Below are 22,832 nucleotides of genomic sequence, written 5' to 3'. Positions count from 1 at the left end.
AGAAACAATTTAACTTGTAGTTTGAAGGAAGAAGAAAAAGCTTTCCTAGACATGGTTGAGAAGAGGAGAATGGGTATGCATGAAAAGGCAGGAGGATATAAAATGAGTGAGACAGTGTGGGACATTGAGATGGGCAAGGAGTTGAAGAATGGGGCCAGTCCAACTTTGGCTTTAGATGCACCACAGAAGGGTAAACTATGTATTACCAGAAGGAAATCCCAATATGATTATTATTTTGTTGGGACTAGTGAGTGCCATGATACATACTTTATTGCAACTGGATGGGGATTCAAAGGAGGAGAAGATCCGGTTTTCCCGGGAGTGTATTATATTTGTGGGAATAAGGCTTATTACAGGTTGCCTGACCATTGGTATGGCACATGTTATGTTGGCCTGGTCTTTCCAAAGATTTTCCATATAGATAGAATAGAAGATGCAGAACAAATTAATTTACTAACTCGCTTTAAAAGAGAAACTTGGACAGAAATTGTAGGAGATATTTTTGGAGCTTTAATACCAGCAGTGGGAATTTCATTAAATGCATATGGAATTCGGAAGCTGTCAACAGTGGTGGATCGCTTATCGACAAACACCACAGGAGGGTTTCTATTAGTAAATACAGAGATGGTTGCCTTACGCGCTATGTCTATGCAAAATCGACTTGCCCTTGATATTTTATTGGCAAAAGAGGGTGGAGTCTGTGGAATGCTGAAAGTTCAACATTGTTGCACTTACATTCCTGATGAAAGCAAAGATCTAAAGGTCTATATAAAAAATATTACTGATTTGCATGAAGAATTAGTACCACTGGAAGCTGAAAGTATCTGGACTAAAATGGCTAATAAGATAATTGCTGTTAAGAATATTATAGCTAAGATAGGTAGTACCATTTTTGATAAGATATTATTTCCATTGACATGTGTGATTGTTACTTTATTGATTCTTAGATTAGGGTGTTTATGTTGTAGATATAGGAGGAATAAAAAGAAAATAATAAAAGAAAATGTTGAAAAGAGACAAAAGAGGTCAAAAAGAGACTTACAAGAAATAGAATTGGAAGAATTTAGGGAGAGCATGTACTTAGAAACAAAAAGAGATGATGAAAGAGAAACTGGAGTTTAATGAAAAAAAAACAAAAAGACATTTGAACTTCTCCTAAAGGGGGAACTAAATTTTTGGGGTTGGATTTTTGTGGTGATAATATATCACCAAACGGGGGATTGCTGGAGCAGGGTTTTCTATTTAAACCCAAACATCAGTTTATATTTTTGTGTGTCATAATTAAAATTACTAATGATTAATTATTAAGTACTAAGTTTTGTTGAGTTTTTTATTAACCAACCTTATTAATGAAAGAATTACACGTGGGAATGCAATTGCATGGCTAAATTAATAAGTGAACTAAGTTGGTGAGCAAATTAATTAAATAAGTGTGGCTTATGCGATATTTGTTGTGTGTTTGCGCTTTAAATTAATATGCTTTAATGCCTTTTTATGTTGCAAATGGCTAGATAAATACATACACATAAGGGTATTAGTGGGAATTAACACTGTACAATCAATACGATGTAGTAACGTTGTTTTGTATTTCTTTTAATTAAGCTGTCCATTCTGGCCTGCTAAGAAAATGGCCGACATCTACAGCCTGCATTTGAGTAGATGGAATATGAAGAGAGGCCTCGCTGATTGTGACCTCGGCCTCTGTCTGAGCTAGAAATTATGAAGAAAGATGACAACTCTGGGATGACCGCCAGTTATCCTTGGTAGAGAACATTTGTCACAAATGAACATTTTTGATAAACTCGTGGTGGCTTCGCTGCGAGTGATACAATTCCGGAGAAAGACATCCGTGGATGATACAAAATAGTTTGGACTTCCTTTTTCCTTGTTTTGTGTTTCGAGATATCCAAGAGCGGAGATTTTTCTAATGTTGCAAGATGACATCCTTTCCTGCTTAACGGACGTTTTAGAGTTTGTTTGTAACTTTTAGTATGTAAATTTTAGTATAAATATTACTAGACTAGAGAGGGTCTGTGGCTACATCTTCCTGAACTTATGCTCGAGAGGATCGATGCTGACTGAGAGGACGGTGACTCCACATGACAGCTTGAGAGACTTTAATTCTTTGCCGAGAGACCTGTCCTGACTTAGAAAACGACATTTAGCCAGAAATAGGTAAATATGAGAAAAATGATCTTGCAAATTGAATGGCTTTTCATATGAATTATTTTAGATAAATCATTCTTGTTTGAATTTCAGTGTCGGGTGGTTATTTCTTTGTCATGTTTATTGAGATCTCAGATGTGTTTAATTGATTCTATCAAGACTCGAGACAATTCAATTTGGTTGCATTGACCTCAAATTAGGTGCAGATTGATTAAGGAGTTCTCTCTTATATTCATTACAGATATGGTAATAGAATGAATGTTGGTGTAATGGGGCCCCACCAGCGTATGATGAGTGTATGTGCGTATGACTGTGAAATTACTCTATCCGTGGAAGTAGGGAGAATTTATAAGCTCTGACCTGCAGCAGTAGCACTTTGCCTCATGCCACTTGGTATGAGTCCTCTTGCTTTACCTCCACCCCCTAATTCTCTTCTGATGAATCCCCTTAACTGAAGCCAACAGGCACATCTGCTCAAGCATGCCATTGTAACATATTTTGTTTTATTTATCTCGGGCAAGAGTGGGCTATAGTTGTTTCCCATGAGCTTTTATGATCTATAAAGAGATAGGAAAAGGCTATATCCTCTATCAGCTATTGGCTGTTGCAAGTATTATTCAGACACTGACTAGCCCGCATTGTTTGCCTTATTCTGTCCTGTTCACATGCCCTCTATGCTAGAGAGTTGCCATTCCAGCCTTGGACAGTCCATTCTTTCATCTGTCCATCCATCCATCCATCCATCCATCCATCCTAGTTTGTCTCGCAACCTATTTGTCTATAACTGATTTCCTATATGTTGGCGTGTCAGTTTATAATTCTATCAGTGACGTGGACCGATGCAGTAATGATCCCATCTATCTATTCACTCAACCAGCAGTGCCACTAAACTGCATGAGACCTCCCTTTATAAGTCCTTAAACAGATAACTAGTGACTGTTGTTCCAAACTCGGGCCGGATTCACAAAGGGCCTGCACACTTGTGGCCGAAGTCCCACAGTCACGGCCAGCTTTAGGGCATTGACACAGTTATGGCCGCACTGGGCGCTGGCCTGTAGAGAGGTGCTGACCTCAAGGGGGGGTGCTGTGTTTAGCATTAACTTATGATTGGAGAGATGGGGCACTTTTTCCTGGTGGAAGTTAGAGAATCCGAGGAGGTGGTCATGGGGTGTGGAGGCGCCACAAATGATTGTCGCACCGGGCACCACCAGGGCTAAAGCTGGCCGTACCCACAGTCATGGTTGGGTCCCGCATTTGGGGCGGTTCTCCGCCATGAGAATTCTGACTGCAGAGAATCCGCCTGACTGCAGAGACTCCCCTACAATAGCGGAACCTCCGCCACATGTGCGGAAGCCCTTTGTGAATCGAGCTCTCAGTTCACCAAATAAAACACTAACCTGAAATGAACAATTGTTGAGTATCGTCCTTCGGTGCCATTGGACATCACTTCTTCGTTTCCTGTGGCCTTTCTTTCGGACATCACTGGAAGCTCATTCGCTCTAAAGAAGCCAACGTGGGGAATACAGGTACAGATGATGTTTACAAACGGGTGTATTGGCATCTGAAAGGTGAACTCAGATCTTGCAGATGACTCATCATAAATACATGGAGGTTATTTTAAGCCTTCAAAAATACTCCAATAAAACCTTTTTCCAGCAACAACAATCGGTTTCTATTGCCGTGATTTAGAAGCTTTATTTACAACAAGAGCTCCTGGGATTATGCGATTCCACGGCTGCAGCGTTTTCAGCATAATAATGCCACATAATCTATTTTGTGCAGCGTAATTAGCAGAATTCACAACACATTTTTCTACCTCAAACTGATCAAACGGTACCAAAACAAGCACCAAGGGCTGGCTGTGTGCAAGGGTAGTAGACCCTTTGCAAACGTTAACTAATTACATTTTACTTGCTGATTGCAGCATTTAGGTGTTAAAGTGATATATTGAGGTGCAATTTTGACCTGACAGTATAAAATAGCAAAATATCGAAACATTTCTGCTACCAACTGTGCTGCATCATGCTGCATAATTTTGTCAACCATGCTACATAATTTGGCCATGAATGGCCGCATAAATCCGGTGGTCCTGACTCGAGGTGCGGATTGTATTCCTCTAATGGAGAAATGAATGACATTTATTAGACCACAAACATGAAATATTAACCAGCGAATGATGTGAATCTCCTCATAAAACATCCGATGTCTGTATGTATGCATGCACTGGTTTTTAACTTTTTATATAGCCCACATGTAGCTTGGGAGAAACTTTGTGCGAGGTAGTTTGGAGCAGTATACGTCATGCAGCAGTCACTTGGTGTTTGGTGATCACAGTCCACCAACAAAACGTCAGCAAAAAATAAAACTGATTTACTGCACTAGACACAATAACACAGCTCCAAAACACAAGGAGACATAACAAATATGACACTGTGTAACTTCAATTCAACAGACAAGACAGATGCATCAACCACAAAGACGCCCATAATTCAAACTCACTCGACAAGACTCACATGATGTGTTAACAGAACGTTTTCAGTTTACATCGCAGTGCTACAGAAATCTCATATCAAAAATACTTATGAGCAAATTATAAACAAGGTTAATATAAATAAAGGTAAGTGTAAGTGCGCTATACTTACCTCCCCATATAAGGAGCTTGATAATATGCAGGATTCTCATGTAAGTAAATGTGCTGTTAACATTAGGAAATCTATTCTAATGAATATGCCCTTAGACCCACAATATTTGGTTTGTCGATATTTTTGCTACAAAAATCTTGTAGCAGGATATTTTTGTAGCCAATATTCTTACAAACATACACTCCACATAGATCACAAACACGTAGGACAGAATAGATAGTACATCGCACATATATTTAACACAACCTAGACAGCCTTCATATTTGGCAACAACATGCACAGAAGTGTTCCATTTGTTGGACTGGCTCATCTATCAATTTGGGAGAGGTTTAGGGGTTTAAAGAATTATTAAAGCCCTTTGGTCACCATCTCGCCCACAGTGAATCATTGAAAGACAGGTCAGTGAACCAAATACTGACTCCCTACAGCTAACACCTTCTATATAGAGATTGACATAAAAAGCAGGGGGAGATAAAAGGTATCTTAGATGAAAGCTTTTTTCTGAATAATTAAGCCAACAAGTGAACTTTTAGTAAAAGTTCCTCATCACAGAATTAGCTGAGATTTAAACGTGCAGATGGAATTTAGTAAACATACTACATATTTGCTTTGGAAATACTTGTTGGTAGTATATTTTAAAGTAGCCATTCATGGCACTAATGGGTGTAAAGTGTCTCCTGTAGGTGGTTCTTCAGCAGATGAGCATTAATTTCTAATTTGGAGGCCCACAAAAAATTCACTGCTTAGTGCGAAGACAAAACACAATGAAGTCGACAACTTACTGGCTCCTCTCACACCAGATCCTGTTTATCACAAAGAGGATGAGTACAAGAAAGAGGAACACAGAGACGGCAATGATTCCCGTCAGCCACTGCGGGAAGGTCCTTACGTAGGCGCTCGTCCCTAAGGAAAGAAAGGGTGGGAGTTGTACATCATGCAAGTCATGTGATGAAAATTGCGTGAATATCTGAAATATGGGTAAGGTAAATTATGAAATATATAGGACAAAGAACATTTAATTCAGAGCATGCACATTATTAAACCAACAAAGACCTTTAATACAAGGACATATTTAACAAGAATTGACAATGCCAGTAGGTCTGGCTTATGAATAAAAGTGCCTTTTGTGTCACTAATAGGTGTAGACACGCAAAGCATCATAAACGCACTCTTTTGCTCAACGTTGCACTCATGCATCCATTCATCAACCCACTGTCACATCCTTCCAGTCACCATCTGACACAACCAAAATCAAAATGCACACAAACTCTAAAGCAAGGTAAACTAAAATAATATGAGAAGGAAGCTTCGAAGGAGGAGAGAAAATTGATATTGTGTGACTGGACGATATATCTTTGGTCAGATAAATAAAGAGAACACAAGTTACTAGCTGCACGGACCTACTGTGGTTCATCTGGGGAAAATCTCACTAATATTCGATTTGTGCAACATTGCTGTGAAGGCTGACTTGGAGCCACATTTACCTTTAACAAAAGTAACAACAATTTTACCAAGCCCTGAAGAAGTCCCATGAGGGATGAAACGCGTTGGCAAGGCAAAGCAATTGTGTGGTGTTTTTAACAAATAACGAAATATGAGGTTTACAATAAAAGATTTTCTACAACTACGATCAACATACATGACTGTGTGACTTTTTGCTCGGGATAGCCACTTATTTGTTTATATATCGTGTGCATTCACCAGAATAAGTTGTACTATGACAGTTATATAAATAGGAAATATTTGCTTGGGTGCTGGGTTAATTCTTAGTTAAAATAATATTCGTAGAAAAAAGGAACATGCTGCATTCTAAACACAGCGGAATTTGTTTGCAACTGAACAAAGCAGCAGGTGCCCATCTTACAAAGGTATTGTTTATAGTCTATTAATGTTTTAAAGTTCAAGCATTGCCACCACATTTAGAACTAAGTAAACACTATCGACAATAGCATTCAATAATGATCTCCTGGTTTGTAAGAGGTGGCCACGTAGAATGTGCATGTGAAATGAGCAGTAAGCAACCAACTGACAATGCCTGAAGAGCTCTAGTGCCCTCTAAATAAACATTACCATAAAAAGAGGCGAAAAAAGACAATAGGGGCACTACAAGAGGTGAAAATTCTAAACTAAAGGACTGGCCAACCAGCCCTGATATTGAAGCAAACTAATGTTCAGGTGGATGTTCATAGTTGACAAAAATGCCATCATTCACAGGGCATAAGATCCAAAGACTGGTGCAGACTAAACCATTACCCCATGCGGTTCAATGTCATGGATCGAAGCAGTGTGTAAATGACACTCAGACAGACCAATGGCAGAACAGAGTGGACCCAAAAGGGCATCTTTATATAGTTGTGGATACATATTTGTATATAAGGATACATGTACTATTTAATTTCTTTTGTTTATTACAAGATTCTGCAGACATGTATGGAGAGATTCTAGCAATAATTTTTACAGTGCAACTGTTCATACCCTCAGGTTTGTCAGAGGAAGTAACCAACAACAAAACCTTTCCTTCGAAGGAAATTTGACATTTTGTGTAACAAAACACCAACTGGAAATAACAATCCACCCTTAAAATGCCTGTTGATTTTAACAAATGCTTCGCACAATCAATATGCAAAATCTAATGTGTTTCTCATAACATTTCAGCACTACAATAGCCTTCCGTGTATTAATGCACTCTACAAATCTGCATATCATAACATAATTTTTAAAAAAACACTAAAAAGGCAGCGTACCATAGCTAACCACACCCGTACCATATCAGCACCTGCTGCCAAGATGCAACCTTAAAACAAGGGCATTTCAAATTGAAACACAGTAAAGGTGCACCACAAATAATAACCTGAACAAATTTCCAATTAGAGTTCCAAGGTATATGCAATTCTTTTTTTCTATTCTTATCAAATTTGTAAAAAATATATACGTCGCCAATTTTACATCAGAAACAGCCAACGCATTTCATCCATGGCAATGGACTCCTTCAGGGCAAAGATATTTTCAAAGATAATATCATAAGGTGAATTTAATACACGCGACAACGGTCATCATCTGAGACGCTTGCAAGTACGGATAAGCAAACTGTCGATCCCTAATAAAAACAGACGATGTAGCATATGGTAACGTCCACAGATATTACAGTAAGGGCATTCGGTGGAATCTCCGGACATCCAACTGAAAATATATTGTTGAATGTCAAAAATGGGGTTCATCCACCCTGCTGTGGTACTAGAATTGGTGTTGTAGACCGCAATCAAGCAAGCGTGGGTACTGTGTGTACCAGATCCATACAAAATTAGACCAATGGCAACATTATTTCCTAGTGAACCAATCATAGCTGTTATCGATGGCTTATAGCCCTAACAAACTGAGGCATCTACACTGTACTGAGCATTAGCTTTCCCACAAGGCAGCCATCTGGCATGCAGTCATAAAGTGACACAATATGCAAAATTACTGCTGGTGAAGCAAAATACTATCTTTCATAAGACACCTAATCAGGATTCTGATAGTACAAATCTGCTATACTCATGGTTTATCTGAGGGTAAAAAGCACCAAAATGCTTGCCTACTATGGTAAACCGTGAGATTCAATGTAACAAAATACCTTTTGTAGGCTTTAGTAAAGTGTAATAACAATCTACCTGTGACTATTAGCTTTAGCTTTAGCTTATCACAATCAATATGCTGGCATACTGCGTTTATCATAACTTTTCATTATAAACAATTGGGCCTATAAACTTAATATTGGTTTGTCATTATAACCACCTCATACCTACTGTGTTCGTTCATAAACCTTCCGATAAGGTAACCATTAGGCATACCTTAAAAAAATTAGAAATATGTATAAAATACAGTTGTCAAAACAATAAAAATAAAATACCTGCTCATAGAGCCTAAAAGGATTAACGTAGTGCAAATTGCCTATTCCCATGGTTTGTTCAGGTGGGTCACCAGTATCAAAACCTGTGCCTTCTACAGTAATCTTCAAGATTCTATGTAAGAACATATCTACCTACACACTTTAGCACAGTGTGACAACAATCCACCATTAGAAGCTACTTACCTTAAAACACATACTTTTCACAATAAGTAAGGCCTACTTGCTTTGTCATAATGTTTCATTATATACGAATTACACCTAAAGAATATGACATAACCCTGCCCAGATAAATGATAAGGCCTTTGGCCTTCACCAATGGACTGGCACTATATACAACTCAGGCCCACAGAAGTGCCCAGAAGCTGTGAGATTTACAAGTTTCCAAATACCTTTCTATGGTGACAATAATCTGAAGATTCATCGATTGGAACACCGGGAAGCGAACCTGGGGACCCAACAAGGGATATGGATGAAACAGAATGGCGCCGCCCTGGAGCAACGCAAACTCCAAAAATAGGCGAAACCACGGGCGGCGCCACCTTCCCGTAACCACCAGAAGCACCAAAGCCCATCCATCCTGTTTTTCTGAAAAACCACCTGAATCAGGGGAACCGGGGGAAACACATTCAACAGACCCTGAGGCCACGGGAAAGACATTGCTTCCACCTTCCAAGCTCCCAGGCAAGGCATAATCGCACAGAAACAACGGAGCTTGGCATAGTCCAGAGAGGCAAATAAGTCCATCTTTGGAGACCTAAACCTCACATGCAACATCAGGAATGCCTTCGGGGTCAATGACAGCGAACCCATGGTGCGAATCACCCTGCTGAGACAGTCCGCGACCACATTCTCCCTGCTCGGCAGGTATATTGTAGACAGGGACCCCAACACCGTCTCTGCACCAGAGCAAATGACCCAGCCAATATAACTGAGGGACTGCACCCTGCAACCCCTTATTATTATATAAGTAACTCATGACAACCTGGTTGTCCTTCCAGACTTGTACATGATGACCCACCAGCAGGTTGGCAAACGTCAAGAGACCCAAATGAACTCCCTTCAGCTCTCTATAATTCAAAGAACAGGACATCAGAACCCTGGTCCATTTGCCCTGGATGGAAGATTCCCCCAGTGTAGAACCCCCTTCAACAGACTGGCATTGGTTATCACCAGTCGAGAAGGAACTACCAGAAACTGACAACCCTGGGACAGATTAACCCCTTCGCTGCGGGGGTAATTCCCCCGCGGCGCGTGGGGGCGGCGGCGGCGGCAGCAGCGCTGTGCTCGTGACGAGCCCAGCTCATCATGAGGTACAGTGGAGCTGTGCTCATGACAAGCTGAGCTCGTCAGGACTCCGCCCACTAATTGATTCTCCCACACAGGCGGGGAATCAATCGCGCATGGGCGGAGCGCGACTGTTATGACGAGCCCAGCTCGTCATGAGCACAGCTCCACTGTGCCTCATGATGAGCTGGGCTCGTCATAAGCACACAACCGGTTAAACTCATTCAACATCCTCCCCAGATCTACCCCGACCTGGGCAGTCAACGGCACTCCCTGACTGAAATCCTGACCACATGGGAGCCAGTGGGGCAAAATAAAGTTCACCACAGGGGACATATGTAAGTGGGCCCAAGGAACCACTATCAATGAAGCAGACATAAGCCCCTACACCCTAAACCAACAGCTAACTTTTCATTATTAACAATTGGGCCTATAAACTTAATATTGGTTTGTCATTATAACCACCTCATACCTACTGTGTTCGTTCATAAACCTTCCGATAAGGTAACCATTAGGCATACCTTAAAAAAATTAGAAAGATGTATAAAATACAGTTGTCAAAACAATAAAAATAAAATACCTGCTCATAGAGCCTAAAAGGATTAACGTAGTGCAAATCACCTATTCCCATGGTTTGTTCAGGTGGGTCACCAGTATCAAACCCTATGCCTCCTACAGTAATCTTCAAGATTCTATGTAAGAAAATGTCTACCTACACACTTTAGCACAGTGTGATAACAATCCACCATTAGAAGCTACTTACCTTAAAACACATACTTTTCACAATAAGTAAGGCCTACTTGCTTTGTCATAATGTTTCATTATATACGAATTACACCTAAAGAATATGACATAACCCTGCCCAGATAAATGATAAGGCCTTTGGCCTTCACCAATGGACTGGCACTATATACAACTCAGGCCCACAGAAGTGCCCAGAAGCTGTGAGATTTACAAGTAACCAAATACCTTTCTATGGTGACAATAATCCACTATTAAAAGCTTACTGGCTTTTCCATATTCTTTTTGCAGTAAATAAGCTAGGGCCACTGCCTTTGTAATACCTTTTCATAATAAACAAGCCAAACATGTGGAATCAGGCATAACATTTCACTGCACACCAATTAAGCCTATAGCTCTTATCTTAGGCTTGTCACCATAACCACCTCAGGCCTGCTGTACTGAGGGTATGCGTTCCCACAAGGCACCCATCAAGCATACAGTCATGAAATTGCAAATGTATACCAAATTAAAATTGGCAAAGTTAAATAGTGTCTCTCTTAATAGGACTTAATAAGGATTTTTACAATGCAAATTTTCTACACTCATGATGTGTCACAGGGTGCAGCCAACACCAAAACCCTTGCCTACTAAGGTAATCTATGAGATGCCATGTATAACACGCCAGCCTTAAATGCCTATTGAATTCAACATATGGTTTGCACAAACAGTATGTCAGGCTTATTGTCTTTATTGTAAAGTTTCATAATTAACAATCAGGCATATAGCCTTTATCATTGGCTTGTGTTTCCCATTAAAATACAATGTTACAGTTATTAAAAAATCTACCTCAGTTGGCCCTACCAGGATTTGACAGTCTGAGCTACTGATCTTGCACAGATCTCAGCAACTAGCATTTAACTTACTTACATTTCTTGTCAGCTATACCCGACTACAAATGTTCTCAAATGACAACGTGGGCCAAAAAATAATTCAGAATGTGAAAACTGAAAAGCAGGTGGCTTTATCAATTAGTTTGTAAAGTTAATAAGTACACGAATCAAACTCCAGTTGACAACTCGGTCAATGCCCCAGTTACTTACCCGTAATCTTCATTACTCCGAGTCCTAGTCTTCCTTGCCACAGTAATTCACACATGAGCTTTAGGCTCCTACTGAAACGCCAAGAAAAAAGGTTAGCTTATTAGTCTCCCATCCCTCCAATATGGCTCCCATCTCTATCAACCAATGGGATAGAAGGGATAAAAGGAGGCATCATCCACCAAAAAGACCTGCAACCAAATTCACAGAAACATGAAGCTCCCAAACAAGGCCCGGGAGGGATGGGACACTATACTGTGGTGAGGGAGACTAGGACTCAGAGTAATGAAGATTACCGGTAAGTAACTGGGGCATTACCTCCTCATCCGTCTTCCTCGCCACAGTAATTCACGCATGAGCAGATAAAAAAGTTGCATTGGCTTCATGGAGAACAAAAGACAGCCAATGCATAGAAAATATAACAACATCATGTTTTCTAACACACAACATGGGAACTGAATCAAAACCTCAAGAAGCAACAGAACAGAAGTAGCAAAAGCAACTGAAGCACCACCCCAACCTCAAGTCTGTAATGCGCCATACAGGTATGAGGAGAATACCAAGTGGCCACACTGCAAATATCCTACATGGACAACCTTTTGAACGCGGCCCAAGAAACCGCCACTGAACTAATAGCCCGACCCTGGAGAGGAAGAGTAAAAACTCTGTCCTGGGCACCATAAGACACCAGGGCAGCTCCCATAAGCCAATGACTAATGATAGAAAGGGAGGGCTTCAAGCCCTGTGTAGCCAAGCCAAAAGTGACAAACACACTGTCCACCTTACAGAAAGAAGCAGTCCAACAAAGCATGCTTCACATCCAAAAGATGCAACTGAGATTCCTCCTCAGACTGGGGATCAGGAAAGAAAGCAGGAAGAACCACCTCCACAGACCTATAAAAAAAAAGGAAGCCACCTTAGGCACAAAAGTAGGGTGAGTTCTCAGCACCACCCTATCCTCCAAAAACCTACCAAACAGGGCAGATCTCAAGAAAGACCCCAACTCCCCAACACGTCTTGAAGAAGCAATCACCACCAAAAACACAACCTTCATGGTCAAAAACTTCAAGTCCCCAGACTCCAGAGGCTCGAAGCGTGCCCCCTGAAAGGCCCTCAACACCAATGGAAGACACAACCGAGGAAGGTGACAACATCAATCTAGGGCGCTGTAAAGCCAGAGACCTCAACAAGGGAGCCACCAAAGGCTCAATACCATAAAAAAAAAGCTGGAACGCCAAATCGCAGCCCATTGTGCCTGGAGAGTAAAATGGGCCAACCCCAGATCAAAACCCTCTGTTAAAAAATCCAGAACACGAACCAGATCCACCACTTCAACAGACAACCCATGGCGCAGACACCAACCAGAAGAATTGGTCCAATGATTAAGCCTTCAAAGTAGAAGGACGCTGAGACTGCTGAATGAGGCCAGTCTCCACCTGGAACTGCATCTGAGACTGCTGCTCAAGAGCCAAGCCTGAAGATTCATCGATTGGAACACCAGGAAGCGAACCTGGGGACCGAACAAGAGATATGGATGAAACAGAATGGAGCAGCCCTGGAGCAACGCAAACTCCAAAAATAGGCGAAACCACGGGCGGCGCCACCTTCCCGTAACCACCAGAAGCACCAAAGCCCATCCATCCTGTTTTTCTGAAAAACCACCTGAATCAGGGGAACCGGGGGAAACACATTCAACAGACCCTGAGGCCACGGGAAAGACATTGCTTCCACCTTCCAAGCTCCCAGGCAAGGCATAATCGCACAGAAACAACGGAGCTTGGCATAGTCCAGAGAGGCAAATAAGTCCATCTTTGGAGACCTAAACCTCACATGCAACATCAGGAATGCCTTCGGGGTCAATGACAGCGAACCCATGGTGCGAATCACCCTGCTGAGACAGTCCGCGACCACATTCTCTCTGCTCGGCAGGTATATTGTAGACAGGGACCCCAACACCGTCTCTGCACAAGAGCAAATGACCCAGCCAATCTAACTGAGGGACTGCACCCTGCAACCCCTTATTATTATATAAGTAACTCATGACAACCTGGTTGTCCTTCCAGACTTGTACATGGTGACCCACCAGCAGGTTGGCAAACGTCAAGAGACCCAAGTGAACTCCCTTCAGCTCTCTATAATTCAAAGAACAGGACATCAGAACCCTGGTCCATTTGTCCTGGATGGAAGATTCCCCCAGTGTAGAACCCCCTTCAACAGACTGGCATTGGTTATCACCAGTCGAGAAGGAACTACCAGAATCCTGACAACCCTGGGACAGATTAACCCCTTCGCTGCGGGGGTAATTCCCCCGCGGCGCGTGGGGGCGGCGGTGGCGGCAGCAGCGCTGTGCTCGTGACGAGCCCAGCTCATCATGAGGCACAGTGGAGCTGTGCTCATGACGAGCTGAGCTCGTCAGGACTCTGCCCACTAATTGATTCTCCCGCACAGGCGGGGAATCAATCGCGCATGGGCGGAGCGCGACTGTTATGACGAGCCCAGCTCGTCATGAGCACAGCTCCACTGTGCCTCATGATGAGCTGGGCTCGTCATAAGCACACAACCGGTTAAACTCGTTCAACCTCCTCCCCAGATCTACCCCGACCTGGGCAGTCAACGGCACTCCCTGACTGAAATCCTGACCACATGGGAGCCAGTGGGGCAAAATAAAGTTCAACACAGGGTACATATGCAAGTGGGCCCAAGGAACCACTATCAATGAAGCACACATAAGCCCCTACACCCTAAACCAACAGCTCACAGGTGGACAGTCCAGGGACAAGGAACGAATCTCGGACAACAGTGCACATTTTCGGGCCTGGGGCAGGAAATCCTTCCCCAACAGAGTCATGAAGCGAGCCCCAATGTAAGTGATATCCTGAGTCGGTACGAGGCATGATTTGTTCAAATTTACCAGAAACCCAAGGTCCCCCAGCACCCGGAAAACTTCCTGGACATGATATTCCGCCTTAGTGAAAAAAGAGGCAGAAATCAAAAGATCATCCAGGTAAGGAAAAATCCTAATCCCTCTACCATGCAGCACTCCAATTAGCAGGCCAAGACTTTAGTAAAGACCCTGGGAGAGGAACAAAGACCAAAAGGCAATACCTTGAACTGGGAATGTTGACCCAGTACACAGAAGCTTAGAAACCTTTGAGACTTGAGATGGACCGGGACATGGAGATAAGCACCCGGCAGGTTGAGGTAAGCCAGAAAATCCACCTGATTGATCAAGGGAAGAATCAGCTGCAGAGAGACCATCTTCAAATTGACATGGGGTATAACCATATTTAGCCACTTCAGATCCAATAAAGGCCTGAGGTCGCCGGTATGCTTTACGACCAGAAAAAGAAGAAACCCAGAGCACCACCTGACCGGGGGCACCGGAACAATGGCCCCTTTTTCCACGAGACTCCAAACAGCCGCCAGGAGTGCACTCTGCCTCAACCCGTCCTGGGGACAAGGCACAACACGAAAACTGTCGGGGGCTCTCACTGAAAAAACAATGCAAAATCCCTCTGTCACTACCTGAAGGACCCACTAATCCAAATTGGAACACTTCTACCTGTCGGAAAAGAGAGACAGGCATCCCCCCACTTGGACCTTGCTCTCAGCCATACAGTCAGGGTTTGGATGCAGCCTAGGAGGCAGAAGAAGAGGCAAGGAACCGGGTCTTGTCAGTGGAAGGAGCACCCTGGCCATGCCACATGCCACGAAAGGGATGGTTAGCTTTCCCCTGCTGAGCCGGACTAAAAGCTCTCTGGGCACCTAAGAACCGTGGATGGGCTGACCGCTTCAGAGCCAGAAGTTTGTGATCCTCAGAAGACTTCTTAACCATATCCTATAAAGGAGGGCCAAAGAGCTTTACCCTGAGAAAGGAATTTTCATCAACAACCCCTTCTGATTCGCATTCGCCTTCCAAGAACGTAACCACATCTGGTGGCGAGCAGCGACAGAAGAGCCAGTCGTCGAGGCAGCCACCCCCAATGAATCAAAAGAAATTTCAGATAAGAGCCGCACCTGCTACTCCATCAGAGCAAGAGTGGGCGAAATGTCTACGGCCTGGTCCATCAACTAAGCCAATGGCTTGAGGTCCTTCAGTAAAGACTGATTAGTATATGAGGAATAGGCCGCAGCCATAATCGTAAAATTCGAAACCGCAAAAGTCCCATTTTACAGCTGCATCTACCTTCTTATCAACATGGTCAGCCGGAGAGCCATCCTCCAAAATAATTGCACCCTGTGAAGCCATCCCAGCCACCAATTAGTCCACTTTCACAGAAGCAGGGAATTTGGCCGCTAAGTCCAGCAAAGGATAACATTTTGGCAAAAAACGGGGAAACCCATGCTTATCAATATCCTTCCATTCAGATTCCAAAACACTCATAACTGAAGAATGAATAGGCAAGGACTCTGGTTCCTTCTTCTCAAACTGGGAAAAAAAATCTGTGTCATCCTCAGACACTCCTGCCTCAGGAAACAACATATTAGACCGAAAGTGCTGAAGGACCTCCTTCACATAACGAATATTAAGCTTCATGTCTTCCTGCCCATCAAACTCATGCGAGGGGCCAGGATCCACCCTCAACATCTTACAATGAGGAGCAGTCTCCCTATTCTAGAATGCAGTAGCCTGTATCATCTGCTGAATAACCAAGGAAGGCAGCGGTTCCGATGCCCCCACTGCCTCCACATTATTGGACTTTTCAAGTGCCTTGCCACCAGTCTCCATCATGTAGCACAGCACCAATACTGCCCAACACACCTATAAAGATATCAAATGAACCGGCAAACCCATGACACTGAAAAAGTCCCAGCTGCCATGGAAACATTCAAACAATGCTGATCTGCTGCCTCTAGCACTTCCAGCAAGCATGCAGGCCATCTGGAAGCCGAAAATAAACCCCCAGGACCACCTACAAATGGGAACTGCAGTTCGTACCACTGCCACGCTCACATCCTAAGCGAGTGAAAGCAACGGGACGAGAGACAACGACGAACCCCGACCTCCCCGAAGGCCGGGATCAGGAAATCAGGAAAAGATGGAAATGTTGGTAACTGACCTACCCTCACAGCTGGTCCACAAACAGCATGTCCGCACACTGGCAAGTGAGCTACAGTAGGACAAGGCAGGTACAGAACGGGCGAATAAAACGCAGCAGGCAGCCCGTTCATGAACAAGGCCATAACCGTGCTTCCCATGAGTCCGCTTCAACAGGACAGCTGATCCCAGAGAGCGTGAATCAAAATAAAACCAAAATAAGAGGTCGCCCCTGCATGATCAGGACACCTCGACCCAAGGGACACTAGAGTCGCTAAAGCAGGACCTCAATTCCACTTACCATACAATCAGGAAACCACACTCAGAGTAGTGCAGAAACAAAAAAAACTGGTCTTTTTGGTGGATGGTGCCTTCTTTTATCTCATTGGTTGATAGAGGTGGAGGCCATATTGGAGGGGTGGGAGACTAGTAAACTAACTTTTTACTTGAAGTTTCTGTAGGAGCCTAAAGCTCATGTGTGAATAACTGTGGCTAGGAAGACGGATGAGGAGGTAATTTATACACTAGGCTGACAAGATAATGCAAAATGTAGCCTGCAGGCCTGTAAGCATGTGACTCGGGCCCTGGAGCAAGACACTGGTAGGTTTCAGCATCTCACCCCAATTGATTACAAACTAGCATTACGTTATGCAGGTTTGTGTGGTTTTCCGGTCAGAAAATACATTTTAGAGAGGGAAGACATTATTAAGTGTTACATTACAAAGGAGGAATGTAATATAACACAAGTCAAGTACTAATGAACAGAGTTCAGAAGCTGGTGGGCAGATTTTCTGTCCGTTAGGTGGCCAGTTATAAATCTTTTGGTCTTATGCTTGGACTTCTGCTAAACAGAAAGTTGAAAAACTATAGAAATGGAGAGTAATGGGTGTTCAAAATGGGGGTCTCTAGTTGGCACAGGTAGGTACCTTTGTCCAAATAGGGACCTTTGCTTCTAGTCAGGGTAAGGGGGATCCACTTCTAAAGTAACCCCTGCTCACCCCCTTGGTAGCTTGACACGAGCAGACAGGCTTATCTCAGACGCAGTGTGTAAAGCATGTGTGAACACATACAGTAATACAGTGAAAACACTACAAATGAACACCACACCAGTTTAGAAAAATAGTAAATCTTTATATAAACCAACAAGACCAAATACAGAAAGAAAATCCAACATACAATACTCTTGAAAAATAGTACTGGTGCAAAATAACCTTTAAATTGCAGGGAAATCAATAAAACACAGACTGGGTAGCTCCTCCTGGGGCTACCACGATACTGAATACGACACAGTCTTACAATTCCAGCTGACCGTGTCGATACGGGCTAGCTAAAGCATCCACAGACTCAGACACAGTACCTTTCTTGTTGTGACCAACACGACGGTGCAATTCGGTCGGGGCAAACATCCAGTCGCTTTGTGAAACCGAGTGTTGCGGTGGACGATGTCCTAATGATTCGTTCCAGGCAGCGGCTCTTTGACGGAGTCCGTGAGACCAGGGCTTGCGGTGAAGGGTGAGACAATGCTCGCTGTGGTGCTGGCAGGTCACAGTGAGGCGATGGAGCCGGTCGATGCTCAGGTCCTGCAGTGACGGAGTTGGTGACGTCCTTGCAGTGTGCAGCAAAGCATTGGGGAGTGCGGTGCCCACACAACTCGGTGCAAGCAGCGGCTCGTTGATGGAGTCGCTGATACCAGGATTGCGTTGTGAAGTGAGGCGTTGCTCTCAGCGATGCTTTCAGGACACGGAATCCTGGGATGGACTCGATGACACAGTTGGTTACCCTTTTTCTTCCCTGGAGACGGTTCCCACAGTGAGGTCATTGCTGTTCCTGAGACGTCTAGAACAGGGAGCAAGCTCAGTTCAAGCCCTTGGAGATCTTTTCCTCAAGCTGGGGGACAATGCAAGCAGAAAAGTTTTTTTTTTCCTTTTCTTGGCAGCAAGTAGCCACTACAGGCCAACCCCAGACAGCAAACAGCACAGGGGCAGTATTCTTCCTCAGTTTTTCCGGCTCTTCTCCTTGGCAAAGGTTCCTCTTGATTTCCCAGCAGAGATCTAAAGTTCAGGGGTCCAGGCCCCACTTTTTATAGCACACAATCCTTTGTTCTCTGAAGACAGATAGTGCCTGTACCCAGCCAAAACCAGTTCTGTCCTCACTGGTGCAGATTCCTAAAAGGAGGTGGAGACTGCATTGTTGAAGGCAGACCAGGCCTATTCAGGTCAAAGGAAATCTCCTCCCCTACTCTAAATGCATCCCAGGTCTATTCAGCCCAGCCCTGAATCATTGGGTTCTCTGGAGCCACTGCCCCCTCTCCAGCCCCTGTCATCCAAAAGCAAGACATGCAATACATGAACCAGGTAGAGGCATACTGGATGGCTAAGCAAGAAAATACCTACTTTCCAAAAGTGGTATTTTCAAATACAGAATGTAAAAATCACCCTCACTAAAAGATGCATTTTAACATTCTAAGTTTAGGCATACTAAACATTATTTTCCTACTTTGTTCCCAGGGGTAGTTATGTTTAATAGATGTTATAAGCAAACTCCCCATTCTGTCCTATGGAAACAGGTAGCCTTGCAATAGTGAAAAACGAAATTGGCAGTATTTCACTATCAGGACATGCTGCACACATCAGGGCATATCCTACCTTTCACATACAATGCACCCTGCCCACAGGGGTACCTTGGGCCTACCTTAGGTGTGACTAACATGTAGAAAAATGGAAGGTTTAGGGACTCGCAACTTGCCAAGTCGACATGGCAGGCTGCACACAGGCTCTGCAATGGCAAGCCAGAGTAACATTTTACAGGCTGCTTCTGTGGGTGGCAGAATCAGTGCTGCAGCCCACTAGCTGTGAAAATTGGATGATGACTAAAACCCTCAGTTCCCCAAAAATGAGTGCCAGTGCCCGCCACCTGCAAGCACCCACTCAAAATAAGCAGTGCGAAAGGGGCCTGCCTCGAGAAGTGGGGAGTCTGCTCATCAGAGTTAAAAAGAAGTGTCTGTAACCCCAGTACTACTACATGTTCATATGAAAGGTCACAGGTGTACAACACTGGGTATGTCTATGAATTAGGTCAAATGTATCCATGTTGATAATGGCTTATTTCTAGCTTACAGTTAAGAGGTTTTTATAAACATTAGGTAAGTGGAAGATTTTTTACATTTTTTTATCTGTTTTATTAGGTTTTTACATTTGTATGGGTTGTGAAGATATTCAAGCTTTTGCATTTTGTAGTTGCAAATTACAGAGGGCTTCTGATGGGTGCTTCGACAGTATACATGCAGTTAACAGTATTATCAATAATTTCCCATGAGGTTCTCAGCCACAGCGTGTACAGCAGAACATCACTTACAAATGACAAACTACAGCATAGGTTGTTGGTTAAAATGACTTTTCAGAGCTGCCTGGGCGTGTGCTGTGCATTAATAGTTTGTTTGCATAATGCCTAATATTTTACTAACTATGGAGGCGGGTTATAACAAAACGGTGACAAATTAAAACATAATAGGGTGTGAATCTGAACAACAGAACGAGCTCCTGGTCTCCTCGGAGGGTACTTCCATAGATTGGCACAGCTGGCAAGTATTTTGGCAATAGTTCATAGCCTAGGTAAGTGGAAGATTTTTAAGATATGTTCATACATATCACACCAACGATATATAAACGATTATTTAATCACAGCTAAGTAAACTGAACAAAACATTAGCTTGAAATGTTTGTATTTATACGGAACACTTATGCAAATACAGTTGAGTTAAGTTTCACAGCCCTGAATAAGTGATTTTGTTAATTATGAAACATCTGTTGGCAGGACTGAGATTATAAAATATTCGTTTCACGACTGAATCTGAAAAAGAAAAATATACAATATATATATATATATAAAGGTAAGAGATTTAATACAAATTGAACTCAAGATGAGGAATGAAGAAGCTGTGGCCTGATGTACAAAGACCCATTGACAAACAAATTGTGCAATGTGCAAACCAACAGGTTTGTGAATTAGAATAACAGGTCACACCTCAGCTTGTCCATACACAGGGGGGGGGGGTTGCAAAATAATCTGCATGATGTATTGTGGCTCGACAGGTCGCTATTTGACACCCAGTGAATCGCTGAGAAAACATGGGTGATGCCCCACGTTCACCTGAGCTTCTTGGCAATAACTAACACATAGTGTTCATGCTTGTCCACAACGTTGCAGGTTGTAAAGATGAGTTTTGAGGAGTTTCTTAAATTGGGTGAGACAAGGCTCTGTGAACTAATAAGACCACACTATATGTGACCAGGAGTTTGGTGGAAGCCAGTGAGGCTGATGCAGCACAGGAGAGGTGTGTGCCTGTCTGGATGTGTTAACAATAAGGTGGGTCTACAGAATTTTGTATAGCTGACATTGTTTAAAAACTGATTGTGGTGAGGCTATTCATACAGGGTTTAAATAAGCAAGTTGAGATTGAATGAAAGTTTGTAGAATCTCTCGTCGATAAATGTAAGTAGGGCTCTTTAGTTGCTAGAAACAAGTGTTGGCTGCCTTGGCTACCTTTGATTGCAGCGGTAAATCAGCGGTGTTGATATCAATCCTAAGATTCCATATCGAACTTACAGGGACCCATAACTGAAGGCCAATCCAGATGATAAACTATTGATGTATCGTAGGACTTCAAAAGGAGCTTCGTTTTGGACAAGTCACTTTAAAAAATTCCATCCAACATCTACTGCTCAACAGGCATTTTCTCAAATAGACTTGAGAATGACCTGTCTGGATGCTGCTGTTGCTTGTTGGACCAAAAATGAGTCTCATTTCAACTGTATGCATATAGATGTAGGCCCCTGCCTGAAGGAGTGGTATGGGGTCGTGATACTGTGCTGTGGAGAGAAAGCAGGGCACTATGGGTGGAAAATATGTCCTAGAGAATGATGAAATTGTTCTGGATAGCAGCTTTGTGGTGCTGAAGGTTGGCAATGTGGAGTTGGGGTAATACTGTGGTGGAATGGAGGTTTTAGGGCAGTAATGTAGCCTGGTAGTAGTGTTATAATGGCAGCCCAGCAGTGTGGGGAAGTAGTGCAGCAATGTTGGTTAGTAGTGCAGTGATATTTGAGATAGATCACTAGCAGGCTTGGCAGTGACATACTGGAGGGAGGCAACACAGTAGTAAGGTTGATAAGCTGAGTTTTCAGGGTAGTGCTGGTATGTGGTACTGCAATACTGGGTGACAGTCCTTTTGTGGGGATACTGGTGCACTGGTGAGGGGTGGTAGTGCAGTAGTAGTCCATGTAGTGTAGTGTGGTGGATGGAGGTATTGCTGTGGTGAAAGTTGGCAGTGATTTTTGGAGTGAATGCGGCAAAGAGATGTGGTATTATGACCATTGGAGTGTATGTAGGTATGGGGTTGCAGTGGTGGGCTCTGGAGATGGAAGTTGATGTTGGGTATAAGTCCAATGCTCAGTCTGAAACTGTAGCACTAGAGGGAGATAATGAGTGGGGTGGAATGTCAGTTTGGTGGTATGGAAAGGTAGTATGTGGGGCGGGGGTTACACATGTAGATAGACGTTGGTGCTATACATGCTAGTGTTTTGCTGAGTGTTGGTTTGCAGCAGTATTGTTGTTTGTGAGTGACACTAGGGTGCAGATAAGTTGTAGTGTGGCTCTGGGGGTACAAATGTGGTGCTCTGGTGCTAGTGTGGTTTTATATTTCACAGTGTGATGGGGTTTGGATGTGTGGTGCTGTAAGGGTGGAGCATGGTGCTAAGAGTGATAACGAAATAGGGATTGTGTCTGCAGAGCAGTAGCATGGTGCCTGGGGTGGTTGTTTGAGACTCGCATGTTAAGAAGCCAGATGTGGGCTAGTAGTTGGGATAGGTGTGGTAGTGTGATTCTGAGTTTGGTTGTGTTGTGCCTTGGAGTTGCAGTGTGGTGCTGTGTTGGGAAAGTGTGGTACCAAGGATGGTAGTGCTGTTCAGAAGGTTATGGTGATAGTGGCAGTGCAGTAG

General features: G+C 43.3%; 1 protein-coding gene across 2 annotated transcripts in view; it reads right to left on the bottom strand.

Annotated features, from left to right (window-relative positions):
• PDZK1IP1 (PDZK1 interacting protein 1) overlaps positions 1–22,832 on the bottom strand; it is a 131,336-nt gene that overhangs the window by 12,145 nt on the left and 96,359 nt on the right. For both annotated transcript variants that reach the window (XM_085602686.1, XM_085602687.1), the window contains exons 2-3: positions 5,591–5,711; positions 3,564–3,665 (exon numbers count right to left, since the gene is read on the bottom strand). In XM_085602686.1, coding sequence (XP_085458812.1) covers positions 3,564–3,665; positions 5,591–5,711 — 223 coding nt within the window. The remainder of the gene's footprint in view (positions 1–3,563; positions 3,666–5,590; positions 5,712–22,832) is intronic.

Source organism: Triturus cristatus, chromosome 4_2 (genome assembly GCF_964204655.1).
Source record: "Triturus cristatus chromosome 4_2, aTriCri1.1, whole genome shotgun sequence".
NCBI lineage: Eukaryota > Metazoa > Chordata > Amphibia > Caudata > Salamandridae > Triturus > Triturus cristatus.
This window is presented reverse-complemented; position numbering and strand designations above follow the sequence as displayed.